This window comes from Protomyctophum bolini (genome assembly GCF_963924005.1).
Source record: "Protomyctophum bolini genome assembly, chromosome: 11".
NCBI classification, from domain to species: domain Eukaryota; kingdom Metazoa; phylum Chordata; class Actinopteri; order Myctophiformes; family Myctophidae; genus Protomyctophum; species Protomyctophum bolini.
Genome location: NC_137872.1, coordinates 36,138,488 through 36,154,624, shown reverse-complemented (window position 1 = coordinate 36,154,624; position 16,137 = coordinate 36,138,488). Strand labels below are relative to the sequence as shown.

The 16,137-nt window shown below is 41.8% G+C and overlaps 2 protein-coding genes across 9 annotated transcripts in view; both read left to right on the top strand.

Annotated features, from left to right (window-relative positions):
* Positions 1 to 7,658, top strand: part of rhot1a (ras homolog family member T1a) — a 29,220-nt gene extending 21,562 nt beyond the window's left edge. For 3 of the 8 annotated variants that reach the window (XM_080774952.1, XM_080774948.1, XM_080774947.1), the window contains one exon: positions 6,345 to 7,658. In XM_080774952.1, the coding sequence (XP_080631078.1) occupies positions 6,345 to 6,462 (118 nt within the window). In that variant the 3' untranslated portion in view covers positions 6,463 to 7,658. Of the gene's footprint in view, positions 1 to 1,687; positions 4,383 to 6,344 lie in introns of those variants that run through there. The other 5 variants (XM_080774953.1, XM_080774950.1, XM_080774949.1 and 2 more) reach the window with 3 other exon arrangements.
* A 521-nt stretch (positions 7,659 to 8,179) lies between these two features.
* On the top strand, positions 8,180 to 15,344 carry LOC308323436 (uncharacterized protein; the record flags this gene model as incomplete). Its single annotated transcript, XM_080775167.1, has 10 exons — positions 8,180 to 8,528; positions 8,781 to 8,858; positions 9,066 to 9,098; positions 9,397 to 9,483; positions 10,215 to 10,300; positions 12,847 to 13,163; positions 13,418 to 13,522; positions 13,863 to 13,955; positions 14,432 to 14,497; positions 15,196 to 15,344. The coding sequence occupies exons 1-10, from the start codon at positions 8,466 to 8,468 to the stop codon at positions 15,342 to 15,344; spliced, it is 1,077 nt and encodes a 358-aa protein (XP_080631293.1). The 5' UTR covers positions 8,180 to 8,465.
* Positions 15,345 to 16,137: the final 793 nt, after the last annotated feature.

Genomic DNA, 16,137 nt, shown 5'->3' with positions numbered 1-16,137 from the left:
GCGTACCTGTTTTGGGCATGTCATTAATAGGGCCCGAGAATTCGAAGCTATGTCAAATGGCCAATCTACAAGCCCACAACACAACGTGCCGCATGGTCCCAGTGGGGTTGTGATCTTGTACATGGGATAATATTTTTTTAACATTGGTTCACATAGGTGTGTGATCCGCGAACCCGATCGAACATTGAAGAACCGGAAAACTGTTCCATGATATTGGAACCGTTTTTATCACACTGTCAGAGCTGGTATGTGGACTTCACGTCTGATATACAATTACTATACTGGTGGTTCTCAAACGTTTTAATTCCAATGTCCACCATAACTCTGAGAGTTTACAAATGGACCATTTGGAACCCCCTATAGAAATCGTTAAAGGGAACTGTTAAGGAATCGGACCATTAAGAGGGAATCGTTAAGGAATTGTACTTGTGCATATAGCGAGGATCCTGGCTATCTATGAAATAATATAACTGTTTTGAACAGTGAACCATGTGGACGTGAACCTAATTCTAAGACCTGGAGAAGATAAAATAATTGCACAAAGACGTGTAAAAGTAGTTTGTACAGACTTTTTGTCTCCATACTAATGGCGGCTAATTGCTGCCATGGTGGTGTGTGTTGCCCTTCCACTATTATACATACATTGAATGCTATTCGAAATATCAATTCCATTGAATAGATTTATAAAACCAAGTCTAGGGATTTAGGAAACGTGTGTAACCAGGGACCAAACCAAAACATGCTTTGGAAGCCATCTGGCCCTAGATTGCCGGTCACCTGAGGTGGATATGCAAATCGTAAATCTTATCTTAACACTGCAAAAAAAAAATCTAAAGCTGCGTAGTTTGCATAGCGAGTGAACGAAACGCAAAACCACTGCTCTGTAGTTTGGTTTGTGCTTTGTCACACTCCTGAATAGAAAGCTGGAGAACCTCATTGATTTCTGCATGTGTACACGTTTGGCTCTGTGATTTCCTTCTTAATCATTATATAAAAAAAAACAATGTTTTAATTTCTTCTTGTGCATACTGCATCCGTGTCTCTTTGCTACTTGATATAAATAATGGAAACCACGTGCATGAATGTTTGCCTATGACGTTTTCAGTCTTGAAGTTAAACTCATAAAATGTCTTCCGCCAAACCCACAAGAGAGGCGTTTTTCCTTTTGAATTCAAGTCATTCAAAATGTCTTGGAGATGCCTCCGTAATGTTCCAAGAGCTTCTTGATTAGAGCACTATTATACATTTTAATTGCAGTCAATTGTTGCAGCCTTTGTTAACCCATTAAGATCCGAGGCCGATTATGTAAATGCCTTCTACATGTGTAGGCTAGTTCTCACCCTTTCAAGAATTAGACCCCCCAAAAAAGGTAGTTAGTTAGTTTTCAGGGGAAAAAACTATATTTATATGCAATTTTGTCTGAAATTTTAGCTATATTATAGCTAAAATCTAAAATGATACACTTTCCCGTTTTTTTGTGGGTTAATCGTCTTCTCTTGTGAGTTTTTATCTCCGCAATGCCCTAACTGATTTGTCTGGTGTTTACATGAAATGCTAAATCAAAACGTTGATGTTGATTTATTACTGTACCCACCAATCACCCTTTTAATTCCATGCTGTTTTTCTATGTTGTACCGTTTTCCTGTTCTTGTGTTCCTCCCTCCCTCCCTCCCTCCCATCTCTGTAGGTGTTCACACATGCATGTTTGGTTGCCTCTCTTCCTCTTCTTCCTGCATGTGTCCACCCAGTGCTGATGCAGTTTGTTCGTCAGCATATATATACACACCATTCTGCATGCCTCATACAGTATTCTTTCTAACTGGCTTTCAGTACTACTATAGCCACAACCTAGGGCTTGCCTTGGCGTAATGTCGCCATCTGTTGGTGGTAGGGGTCAGGTGCCAGTCCCTTGCAGACTGGAGAGTAGTAGTAGTAGTAGTGTTTATACAAGGGGTAGAGGGGTGGTGGCGTGATCCTTTTTGTGTTGACGAATGGCTTACTTTGAAGTTACGTCGTGCGCGAACTGGTTTTTCTTTGGATTTGGCCTGCTACATTCACCGGTGATATTGTGGCCTGCAATGGCTTGGTTAGGACAAAACGTAAACAAAAAACTTCTGGGTGGGTATTCAGGCCGTGGCCCAGGCATGCCCAGTTATCGCTGTGTCCTGGTGATGTCTGGAGATGTACCGATACCATTCTCTTCTTCCCAATAGTCCGATACCAGCAACGTGCATAGTATCGGTCAATACTGAGTACCGGTCCGATACCCAGGGGTCCTCGGACCATCTGGTCCTTGAGGGGGTCATACACTCTCAGACTTATGGGGGTCCTTTCAATTAAAAAGGTTTGGGGAAACCACTGACATTCTAGGAAATAAATATGAATCCATTAATAATTGTTAAACTGCAGCTACAAGTAATAATGCAAATATTACAGTAAGACTAGAACGGTAGTGCAGTAACATCAACTAAAGCATTCAAAATACAAAATAATTGATTACTGTAAATGACGTATCCTCGCGATAAATTACATGGTATCGGAACTAGACTGGCATGACTCACTGATGGCAGCTTTTCCGATACTGGCTTTGGTATCGGAGCAACTCCAGTGATGTCTCCTCTTAACCTGCGGCCGTGGGAGTTGAACATTAATAGCATGCTCGTGACACTAAACTAAACTATCCATTTCTGGCATACGGCTTAATTTATACTTTGTGAAAACGACCATGTCATAAAAAATATAAAAGCAAACGTTTTTGACGCATTGACACTTTTTCAGTTGAAAGTGAATGCATTTGTCATTGGGAGTGGTCATTTAATGAAGTATATTATATATATATATATATACACACACCACATTGACAGCAGTTCTACTGTAAGTGGGTTTGGCTGGCCCAGAATCAGGTTCCGCATTGTTGCCTGTTGGCATTTGAACCCATGTTGTAATTAATAATTATGTATGTCTTTCTACCCAGATCTACATTATGACAACATGGGTTCCAATGCGGCTGATGACTCGCGATTCACCTTCTGCATTTTATCTTCCACCTCCCTGCATGTTTACATCTATTATTATTCAGCTCCACCAACAAAGTTCCTGTTTTGTTACAGTAAAACATTCCAGTGCCGTTACTGTACACAGCATGTCATGGTTCTTCTGAGGAACCATGACATGTTTTACGTAGAATAACTAAAGAAACCTTGAATACAAAGAACGGAAAGCGCTGCCGTGGTCCGTGTTGCTTATAAAAACTTTAAACGGTTGTTCGTTGGCGAGGGCTCGATAATGGCTAAATAGGAGATCCCCAGGCACTCTGTTGCAGTCGGCAGCCGAAACGTGTTGGACGTTTTTTTTAACCCATTTAAGCCTGACCTTGGGGGGGAAAAAAATCTAAATATTTTCACGATTTAAAAAGAAAATAGCAGACCTATACAAGCTCGTAGCGCGCCACTCGGTGGCGCGCGATGAGCTTGTAGATCTGCCATTTTTCAATAGCTAAAGCATAGCGTAATGCTAACACCTAATGGGATAATGCTCTTTGCCGAGCTGGTGCCATTTAAATAAAGGCTTTTTATACTCGACTGCAACAGAGTGCCTTGGATCTTCTTCTGTTTTGGCAACTAAAGAAACCTTGTTGGAAAGTGTCAAATTTACTTTTTTACTTGACCACGGCTAACTGTCGTCTAAGATATTGATATTGTCTGCCCACGAACCCTGATCTAAGAGAGAACATAAATTTTCCCCATCAGCATAGAACGTTATAGGTGTAATAGTCCAGACCACTCGTACAGCTTGTATACATAATCTTTAAATATTCAGGATCAATTTGTAGTACTATTAAAACATACAGATTAGGGATGGTGGTGGGTCATGCATTTGTAAAAAACTAAACAAAACAAACCCTGCAACCATCATGCATTTGATTAGATAACCATGTACTGGGAACAGCCCTCAGATGTGGCTGCCATGCGGCGTGTAAATGAGGTGTGTGTATTAGCCTGGCTGACGCAGTGTGTGTGTGTGTTTTTCTTCGAATGCCGTTTTTTATTTGACCAGGTTTGATTTGGGCTCATGGTTTGTGTTGTCAGGTGAGGTGTTTGGGTGGAGGTTGAAGTTGCCTACTGTATTCGTGTGTGTGTGTGTGTGTGTGTGTGTACTGTGTGTATGTGTTCTGTCCGTGCCCGTTGTGGGTGTGTGTGTGTGCGTGTGTGCGTGTGCGGATGTACTGTAAGGCTACGGGGCTGGGTGGAGGGTGTGGGGTCCTACCTGCTGGCTGAGGAGGATGATCTCGGCCTGAGTCATCAGGTTACAGCCATCTCCCACGTAGAGGAATCCATCTACATGGAGGCCTCTGCTGAACCACCCCAGCCTCCTCCACACAGGTAAAGACAGAGCGCAAGACCAAAGGGCAGAAGACCCGCTCGCGTGTGTGGGAGGGTTGTGTACGCCTGTGTGTGTGTGTGTATGTACGCCTGTGTGTGTGTGTGTGTGTGTGTGTATGTTGGTGACTGTGACTGTAACATGGCGACTAGCACAGATTAATTTAATTGCTAATACAACCATACATAGGACCATGCGGAAATCTTACATCTGAGAGCCATATCGTACACGGACATTTTTGCGTGAATTGCTTTATTCTTTTAAGATGAGTGTTTACATAATTTTTTTTATCCTGATAAAAGTCCCCGTTTCTCGCCGAAGATTGATTAACACAAATCACAGTGTGTGGGGGTGTGCGCACTACTGGGCACATGTTTTGTTTTGTAAAGATCTTTTGGTAATTTGGGGGCATTTTATGTTTGGATAGATCAGTGTAAAAGATACTGGAGAGTGGAGACCAAGCACAGAGAGAGGGAGAGAGAGACATGCCTGACAAGACGGAGGGTCAGTTTTAATTGGTCTGTTCACATTCGTGGTTTTTAAAATGGCTAAATAAACAGTTAACGTTGTCGTGAAGGTAGGACGTGCGCATATCTCTGTGACTTCCCTTCCTGACTGCGTACTGAGGTCTCTGTCTGTAGTAGGCTACACACGGGCACCGGTCACGAGGACGTCCCACATTGTTAACCCATTCTGACCTGAGACCAGATTCTAACGCACAGAAGAATGGTGGTTCTTTAACGCATTTTGACCTGAGATCAGATTCTAAAAATGTCTTCTAAATCCTGACCGTTTTCAAAAATAGCAGACCTACAAGCTCGTAGCGCGCCACTCGGTGGCGCGCTATGAGCTTGTAGATCTGCAGGCCGGATCATGTAGGCCGGAGACGACATACAACACAGTCGGCTCTTCTACTACATTGAATGGGAAAGTGACTGATGTTAGTCTGCTCAAACGTTACTCTTTTACCTGCTTTTTACTACTAACACTGACTTTACAAAGATGCCCAGAACATCGGGATGAACCTGTGTAGTTTATGGCTGCTCCACCAACAGTGGTGGCAACGTTCAACTCTGGAGAGAAACGGAATGTCAAGAAATACACCGTGCTGGCTGAGACCAAGAGTAATGGTTGAGACGAAGCAGTGGAAGGTCCTGAAAGATACATAATGTCAGTCTTAACCAATACCCAATCTTTCTGTTGAATGTAATTACTAATTACTGTCTAACGGCACGTCGAAGGATAAGCCAGCTGACATGAAATGAGAGGAAATGTTTCAGAGCGGAGGTGGGTGTACTGTCACACGGCTATTCCTTAGCAAAGGTCTGAATTGTTTCCTCTGTTTTGTTTTAGCCACATCCGTGTGTATTAGCCATGTTTAGAACGTCGGCCTTCTTTGCCTCTGTCTCTGCGTCCCACAGGCAACATCACTCCTCTGTTCACCCTGCTGCTGCTTCGCTGTGTTTCACCCTGCTTCCCAAGCCAAGCCAAATGACAAGAGAAAAGCCTGTTGTTGCCGAGCATGTGCGATGGAAACAAATGTAGTAGTTTGTATACTGGATAAGGTCTTGATGTAGGGCCATGGGTTCCCAAGTCTTTCCATGGCAAGAACCGCAAAATATATCGTTGCTGTCGGGCAGAAACCTTCTATCTCCATATTCATTTTTTTTTAAATGTTTCATTAACACCATACTACAGCGTCAAACAAAAGTATGAAAAGTAGCAGATCTACAAGCCCCTATCTATAAGTATTTCCCCCATGACGGAGCCAATATATAAATGCCGGAAACTCCCTGGCAGCTCCCACTTTGAGAACCTTTGATTTATCAGGAGGTTTCCATTATGTGACGGAAATTGACTTTTTGTTTTGTCATTTGGCAACTGGTCCCAATTTTGATTTAAAACAATGTATTTAAATTTGTATGTCCTTTTTTAATTTCTCTCTCCCTCTCTCCCTCACACAGGCACATGGCCCAAGCGGACGTGAAGAACTCGACGTTCTGGCTCCGAGCGAGCGTGGGCGCCACCGTGTGCGCCGTGTTGGGCTTCGCCATGTACAGAGCGCTGCTCAAGCAGCGATGAAACGGCACCACTCAAAAAACAAAACGCATGAGTCAAATTCTTCCTCCTCCACCCTCGTTACCCCTGAAAGACTAAAAAAGACAACCCCAACCAACCAATCCCGTGTGGCCTCAGGCACACCTCACCCCCCCCCAATCCCCCAAATAAATAAATAAATAATGACAACATGCAAGGAGACGGAAAAACCATAGATTTAATTTTTTATATACATTTGAAACTGAAGAACAACGTTTATTATTTGTATAAGCCGAGTTATGTTCTCTCCCCTCTTTTGTTGATCGGGGCGGCATGTGAGAAGAGGTTCTTTGGCAATATCAAGTAAGAAAACATTTAAAAAAAAATGTTAACTGCAGCCGGCATTCTGGCTTCTTTCTGCTGGTCTCGTCTATAGTCCAGGTCAGACATTAGCAGTCGGTGGTTGTGTATTAACAGATGATTGTACATCCAGACGTTTGTTTTTCCTCCCCCCCCCCCCCCCCCCCCCCCCTCCTCCCTCAGGTCAGTATTATTATTATTATTATTTAGATGGTTGTGTAGAATAGATCAGAGGCAGAAGAGGGCAGCAAACACACACCGGTAACAGTGAAAAGGGACTGCAGTTGTATAATATTCCTGCTGTGTTTTTAGGACGGCGTCTCCAAAGCTATACCAGATAGCCGAAGGTTAGTTTGCCACGGTGAATGACCCGCAGCTCTTTACACTGCGCACACACACGGCAACACAGCAAAGCCATTTTTTTTTTAACAGCATAAAGTTCATGGGTGTTGTTGTGCACATTTCCTTTCCTTTGAGATTAATTTATTAACCTGTTATTATTTTGTGTCAATGTAATATTTTGTTTTGAGTGTTCTCCATTTCCCCCCCCCCCCCCCCCCCTTTTTTTTCTTCTTTCTTTGCTCTGCACTGCGTGACACACACTCGGTCATGCACTTTTTTGTATTTAGTATTCACAGTCTACTTCATGACGATCTGCCTCTTGTTTTTATTTTTCTGGTTTTCAAATAGAGCCTTACCTGTCATATTCTATTTTTATGAAATCGTAGACACTACGGAGCTAGAGAGATGATGATGCTGTTATTAACAACAACAACAGGCCATAATTCAAACACACCTGTCCCACCTTAAAAAGAGAACTATGGAAATGTTTATTCTCATTGACTTTTCCAGCATTTACAATAAAGAACTGTGTGATCGCGTCTGACCTCATGTCCGTTTTATTGAGCTATATTATGAAATGTGCCACGTGAGGTTCGGCGAGAGATTCTCGTCCGCTGTGTCTCCTGGTGGGGAACGACTGCTGTCTAGTCGGAATCGGCGAGGCGTCGTACGACCTCAAACTTGGCTGTGGTTAGCACTGGCGGGAAGTGCACATTTGAGGCATCTTTACAGGGGTATTTCCAAATTTCAATGCTTTTACTTCTACTCCACTGCATCTCGGAGGAAAATATTGTACTCCTTACTCCACTATTATTTGAGAATTAGTTATTGTAGATTTTGTTTAACCCATTTAGGCCTGGCCTCAAAATTAAAAAAAAAAAGAATCTTCCAAATCCTCCAGTTTTCTGAAATAAATATTTTCATGATTTTTCAAAAATAGCAGACCTACAAGCTCGTAGCTTGTAGATCTGCTATCTTTCAATAGCTAAATTATAAGAATGTTTAAAACATCAAAAGGGGTTCCCGCACAGAATGGGTTAACACAAAAAGAGAGAGAAAACATCAACCACTTAAGCTTTATCTATACTTTGCATATTTGAAAATGGCTAATCTACAAGCTCGCAAGCATGTCACAATCCGACTCATTGGACGTTGGAGATCTGCTATACTTTCTTGTGAAATGGAACATTCTGCATGAGTAGGCTACTTTCACTTGTGGTACCAACAGACCTTTTCATGTTCGTTTGACGTCCGTATTGAGAAGTAAAGAGGTGAATGTGTCACTGTGAGGAGGAAGTTAGACCAGCAACACAGGTACACACTACTATAAGCTGCAGCAAGCCACCATGTCGATTGACAGGAATAGATTACTGTTCGAGGGCTTCTTAAAAAAGCAAAAAGACACTATGGTAAGATGGAATTAAAAATATATATATTTGTTGTTTTGAAATGTTTGACCTACCTATTGATCAGTAATACCTACCAGTATCATTCATCAAATTTCATCATTCATACCTATTGATCAACACCTACTGTACCTATACCCATTACCTACCTATATCATATATCTGTGATCTAATGACTTTTCATATGTCTTTTGAAATTTTTTGATACTGGTTTATCAAAACAATTACAGTATATCGATCTGTCTACCTCTCTAGAAAATGCGGTGGTCGACGTATTGGTTCAGACTCCAAAATACAACATTGTTTTTCTACAACAAGAAATATGGCAGTGACGTAAGTAATACATCTGCTGTAATGGAACAAATGTATACATGTATACATAAAAGTCAATATTATCTGTACATTGAAGCTAGCCCATCGGCGTCACCATATATTAGGGACAAACACTCTAAGGTGTTATGTTGGTGGTGTGCTCCTGTACATTTATGTATTCATCTCTATGTATTGATTTTAATTCATTTTGATCCCATCACTCCACAGTTACATCTGAGGGGCCTGTACTACATCTACACTGTGAGTCCACCATGATATATTAGAATCCATTAATTCGACTGTGTTTAGAGATTTTGGACGGTACGTGACTTCTGACTTGTGCTTGTATGTGTTAACCCATTTAGGCCTAAAGGCCGATTCTAAAAACGCCTCTAAATCCTGACTTAAGTTTTCTGGAAAAACTTCAAATATTTATATGGCAGCATCATCAAAAAATTAACATTTTTGAATACTGTACATACTGTACTTATAGCTTATAGTGATGTGTTGATGCAGCACCAGATGCATTGATTGTGTTGAATTCTGTGTCACTTGGCAGGTTCAGTCGGTGAGGGAGCTGCCGAGGGACGACAGCAAGGGCTTTGTGTTTGAAATCACCATGACCAATGGGAAGAGAAAGGTGCTGGTGAGTCATTTCTGCTATTTGAATGGATACGAGAATGCTCGCCCCAAAACACAGGGCAAATCCGTCGACCTATTCCTAAACGTAACCTCAGTAAACGGTGTCAAAATCTAACCTTATTCCTAAAAGTAACCTCAGTAAAATGGTGCCAGAACCTAACTTTATTCATAATCTTAACCTCAGTAAAACTATGCCTAACCCTAAACTTATGTCTTGGGGCGAACCCAGGCTTTTATTTTTGTGTGCATTCGGCTCAAAACATCTTTACCTCAGTAAAACCATAAGGCATGCACCCACTTCATGCTGGGTGTCATAGGGGTGTAGGTCCATGCTTCTGCGTTTGATATCCGGACTGGGGATATGTTTTATCCATGCTTCGGGTCTGACTGAATTAAATGCGTGCATGTACTAGTTTTGATACAAAATAATTACACAAACATAGTGTTCAGGAGGTCTGGTTTCAGGGTATGGGAGGGACTATGAGGGCCTAGTCTATGTCCTCATAGTCCATTAATCCAAGTCTTAGTTGACCAAGACTTCAATTTGTATGCTTTTTGCCCCATGCAGATTGCACATCTTTTATTCTGCCAGTCTTTCAGTAACTTTCAATAGCCGTCTCAATCTCACTGAAGGCTTAATCACATTCTGACAATGTTGTGTTGTAAGTGACTCATACAATGACCCTGTGCATGCGTGCGTGCGTGCATGCGTGTGTGTGTGTGTGTGTGTCACAGGCTGCAGAGACAGCTGCTTTGAGAAAGGAATGGATCGGGCAGCTATGGCAAGCCATGCACCTCGCTAACCCCGAGGGCAGCACACGGTAAGATGATAAGACCAGTCTCGCTGGGCAGACATCTCTGGTTAAGTCATAATCGGACACACTGTGGGCGGGTCCTGGCCTTGAACTATAGTTGCAACGTGCAACCGCTAGTTCCAAGACATTGCAGTCTGGACTGGCCATGGGTGCCTTTGGGGAAATGGTTGCAACTAGTTGCGTTGCGAATCATTGGAGTGGACTGGCCTTTACACAATCGTTTCCACTGTAAATAACCTAAAGATGTAATACCAGGCATTTCAATCTTAGAATTTTAAGTTTAGAATTTACTGTGTGTAATGCAGTATAATGAAAAAATAAAACGTTTAATGTGTGTAATGTACTTTTACTTTACCATTACATGCATGAATATCTCTTTTGCTGCAACACAGTTGTTTACATATACTGTATGCAAAGCACCTCTATGGATTGCAGAATTGCTAATTCATTCATTCATAAAAGAAATTGGGACAAATCAAATATCATGCACGTCCCACCCCCAGTGTGCATAGTCCGTAAGCACGAACCCCAAATTTACCATTCTAGGGGGAATACATATCATACGCTCGCCCCAGTGATTTTTGAGGACAGGTTTAATGTTTGTCAACGCATTGACAATGAAGGGAGAATTCACGTCATAATGTGTCATTTACGTCACATTATATTGTCTCTTTATTGTTTGTTTGTGTTTGCACCCTTTGTTTTACAGCACCATTACATCACCTAATCAACATGAGTTAGACTTTAATATATTAGCGCCCCTCACTTCACACAGGTGTGATTTTTGATAAGGTATACAACCCTGGTGCTAGAAAACATGTGATAATATTGCAGCAGTGGTAGCTTTCTCTGTTTTATCAATCCATTCATAACCCCATGCATGCCAAAACACACGTTTCAAAATGTAGCCTAAACTTGTACATGGACACTTCAAACTGATGGTTCTCTCTTATTGACCCTCTCGTTTTGAAAAATGGTGGGCATAGCTCAATCCAATACACTATTTATAGAGCACATTAAAAAAAAACAATGTTGAACCAAAGTGTTGTACACTCAAAGGGAGAAAAAAAAACACTCCGTGTGAACAGAGTGGTGCAACTCCCCCCCCCCTCTCTCTCTGTCTCTCATTAGCAGGCAACAGTGAAGCACTATCTCTCTCTCTCTGTTTCTGGCACAACAGCACCACTTTTGCCCCTACTGCTACTCATAGTCACACACATAGGTTTAGGACATTGCTGTTCCTTGGAGTGGTTGCACCACTCCAAGGAACTAATATAATATATAAATATATAAAAATATGTATACTAAAATACCAAGTGCAAAACAACAGTACACAATAAACAGGGCAACATAAATGCATAATGCCTAGTGGAAAGAGCAACTCTTAGTCAGAACCTTTGAACATCAAGGAGCACAAAGTAGTAAGTACGTTTTCAAACGTCATTTAAACAAAGGCAAGGTTTGGGAAGATTGTTCCACTATGTGGACGCTTCAACGTAAAATGACCTAGATCAGACTGATCTCTGTTCTCTATTACTGGCAGTGACAACATACTTAGTGACTACTACACATTGCACAAGATGTACTTCTGTTTTCAAGATATGTTACACAAAGGTTTCCTCTCTAAATAACCTAAAGTTGTAAATACCATGATCATAGATTCTAAGGAAATTATGATTCATTCATTCATTGAAAGCGTTCATTCATTCTTGACAGAGTAAAGAGTAAGCATCGATTATCCAGCGCAGGTTCCAGACCCATGCATTCCATGTAAGCCAGGACTCTAAATTTGGGCCATCACCGCCAAGTGGTACCATCTGGGGGGAATCATTCTCATGGTGATTTTTTTGGAAAGGCACCCCTAGTGCTAGACAATATGCTATAGCAGTGCATAAGGAAATGCATTAATCAAATATAATGTACGTGTGTAATAATAGCATTTCTTTTTTACCATTACATATTTGCAGCAGCTTTTTACCAGCTGTTTACATGGCAAAATTGCTAACTCGTACCACTGTACTATTTGCAAACTGTTAATGTAGTATTCAATCAATCAATAAAAAGGTGAGGGGCGCCCAAATCTGCCACATGGCGTCTTACATCATCATTTAGTGTCCTAAACAAACATTAAAGTCCATAGACTTTGCTGGCAAACGATTTACGTAATAAGTGCTTTTAAATGGCTACGATAGGATGTACTATAATCGCTAGCACCCCTATAAAAAAAACTCACTATCCCAAACCAGTAAATTATATTATTTTCATATACAGGTGCCGTAGGCTATTGGCCCGTCTCGTTTTCTGGTAGTGTTATAATACAAGACAGCACACATAAAGCTGCCACTGGTGAAATGCTATCACATATTTTCTAACTCTAGAGATGTATACCTGGTCAAAGATAACTATGAGCAATATTCCCTTCAGATCAACCCTACCGGCTCACAGACTACATGTTCCATTCTAAATCTATAAACTTAAAGTGAATTTGATGTTACCTTGCTTCACAGGAAGCACAGCAATTACATTACTTTTCCCACATTTTTATCACATAGAAACACTGGTTCTTCTGACAGCCTGGATGTTTGTCACCAATGTGAGAGGGTGCACTCCAGCATTCCCGTCAGCTCAGCCTGTGACGATGACACCGCCCTGGCTGTTCGGCCCTTCTCGGCCCCCGCGTGTCCTACCCAGCACCTCCACCAGAACACTACCGCCTTCTCTTCCATGTCCTTCTTCTCGGAGCAGCCGGACAGTGAAGATCTTGCCATGGATGACACAGCGCTGGTCCGCCGCCATGAGTCTCATCATGGCGTTCGCGTTTCATGTCTAATTGAAGAAGAGCCCATCTATCAAAACACATTATCAGTCTGTAAGTCCTCGCAGGGATAAGGCTTTGAGTGTGTGTTTTGAATGCTTTATTAGTCAGAAATGTAAACGGCACAAGGTACAGTCAGATATTTTAGGCTGAAAGAATAACCCAAAAAGGTCCTGTAATCGAGGGGCGTATATTCCTTGGACGATTTAAACATTATCTAAATTATTTGACACAAACAATTCCAATAGTTGTCGTGCAAAGTGTGTACAACTTAAACAACCAGGAAGTGCTAAAGGTTGTGTTTTCAGGTGATGGACACGCCGACGAACATGAGACCAGTGGCTTCAAGAATGAAGAGGAGACACAGGAAGAGGTGGAAGAGGCAGACTATGACATTTTACCACCTCCAAAGGGTGAGTACAGACTATAGTACCGTCTGTGTAGACTGATGTTACCAGAATGAACACTGTGTTAAACCCCTGTAGAAAACAGCCAATCTATAATGTGACATGTTGATGCCATGGTAGATGCGACGTGTTGCAAGCTTATTGTAGATCTGCTATTTTCCGTTGTTGAGAAAATAACGAAAACATTTATGTTTTACAATTCAAAAAGTTGAAAGGGGACACACGCCCACACCGACCCTCCTCGGGCAGTGCTGGGATTCATAATTTAACGTCGATTAAATATCATTGCATTCCTAACGTGTAATATAAACAGACAAGATAATTATGACTATTGCGTCCTCTTTAGTGATGCGTCAAATGAATGGTTCATCAGAGGAGGACTTGTCTCAGGGCGAGGAGCTGTGTGATGTTCCTGGCAGGTGGCTTCATGAAGTTCAAGGTGAGATTATCTTCTACACATACATGATAGCTATAGATATGTACTGTAGCTTGCGAGGTTATTAGTTCTTGAGACGTTGCACTCATGCACATTACTATGTGGGTGTTATGCAAGACGGGTTATACAAGCTCACCTAAATCTGCGTTCCTTCTGCGTATGTGTCCCTGGTTTGTTGCTATGCGGCTGTTCTTATTGTATATCTATCTCCCTACTATTAAATAGTAGGGAGATAATACTCTGAAATGTTATATAAATATATCATATCCACACTTGGTTCAATCTATTTGTGAGTTATCTGACTGAACTACGTTCAGTATTTATAAAACCCACAGACAGACTTAACCACGTTCACTTTTCAAATATTCAAATGTAGCAAAAATGGCAATGTGCGAGCTTACAAATCGTCACGGTGTGAAAACCGCTGCCCGACAGCAACGGTATTCTCAAAGTAGGAGTGTTTGCTGCGATCATTTCAGAAGACCAAGAGACGACGGAGAACATCTACGACGTCCCAAGCACTCTTTGGAGGACAACGTCAGACGGTAAGTCTGCCTTCATCATGTCACTGTCACTTCACTGGATGTCTTGTTCGCGCCTCAAATGATGGCACAGAGCAGGGGTTCTCGAACGTCACAGACCCCCAAATTAGGTTGTGGTTGACAGTTTATTCTGTCATAGGGACAGGTGGAATAGTTAACTGTACTTATTGCATTCAAGTGAATTGAATTACTCCTCATTTGACTGGGGACCCCCTAAAGAACCCTGAAAAGCACTGATTTTTTGCGGGGCCATGTCTCTTACTTACTCCACTCTGGCACAAATGATTATCTTAATAAGAATGAATGTCAATGGTGAAACGACTGGCCAATTGCTCTTGTCTTTTTAACTATACAGTTTTGTTCCTATGGCAAACAGTGAAAAGAGTGAATGTGGATCCGCAATTTTCAATTATATACAACGACATGCCCAAAATAGGTTTGAAAAACCACTCTTAAGCTGTGTTTCTGCGTTAAAATGTAATGATTTGTCTTCAAAAATCAATGCTATTGAACACCCTTTCCGTATGTGTTGGTTAAAAAAAATATTTAACCAATGAAAAGTATTAAAAAGCGCTTCGACAAAAAAAAAAAAAACTAAATCCACTTGGATTGTCCAGCTGGATGTTTTTTGCTCTCTCTCTCTCTCTCTCTCTCTCTCTCTCTCTCTCATATATATATATTCCATTTGTTTGTGGTTGCAGAGGGGGATCTGGAGGAGGGTGGGAGCCTGCTGGAGGAGATGATGTCCAGTCTCGGGGGAGGCTGGGGCCAGTGGGGGGCCAGAGAGACTGCAGCACAAGCAAGACCATGCACACCCATACTGTATGCTTCTAGACTAGAAGAACACTGAGCGCTGGACACAGCTTTGAATTCTCTCTGCTGATAAGTTTGGCTTTTGTAAATAGTCATCGGTCTGTGTACAGCAGTGGTTCTCAAACTTCTTAATTTCAAGGAGGAGACCCAGTTTTTGATACACACTGGTCCACCACGGATCCATATAACTCAGAAAGTCTCTGGGTTATAGTCAGACCTGTGTAAGGGTCAATTTGTTTCCTAGTAATCATTGCTTTAGCCGGGGGGCCTGCTTGGACACCCTCAGGGACCCCTGGGGGTCCCTGGACCTCATTTTGAGAACCACTGGTATACGTATGCATGCGATTCAGCCATAGGCATATATGTACATAGTATTAAGTGTATGTAGTGCGTACAGCACATAGGATGATGTGGGTCATATTTAAGAATATAATGGTAGCAACCCCCCAAATCCTGTTCTGCTACTTACCCCTATATGTCAGAATACTCCATGACCAATTTCAGACTACCATGTCTCGGCCTTCCTCAGAGCAGATGGGAAAGGCCTAAACTAAAAAGGCATCCAGCCTGCACCAGCTTTTCTTTCTTTAGGATGGAAAGATATGCTGCACAAATCCCCACGCATTCAGAATCAAACCCTCAACGATGCTGCCATCTTGTGGTCACTGCCCAAAACTACAGATGTGTCCCATCCCCTGGTTCATACTCAACACAGGGTATTCATTCAATCATTGCTGTCAGGCAGAAACAGCTTATCTCCCAACTCTTTTTTTTCCCTCCATGAATTTAAATGAATGCCCTACTACATGAATCATGATCATACTACTACA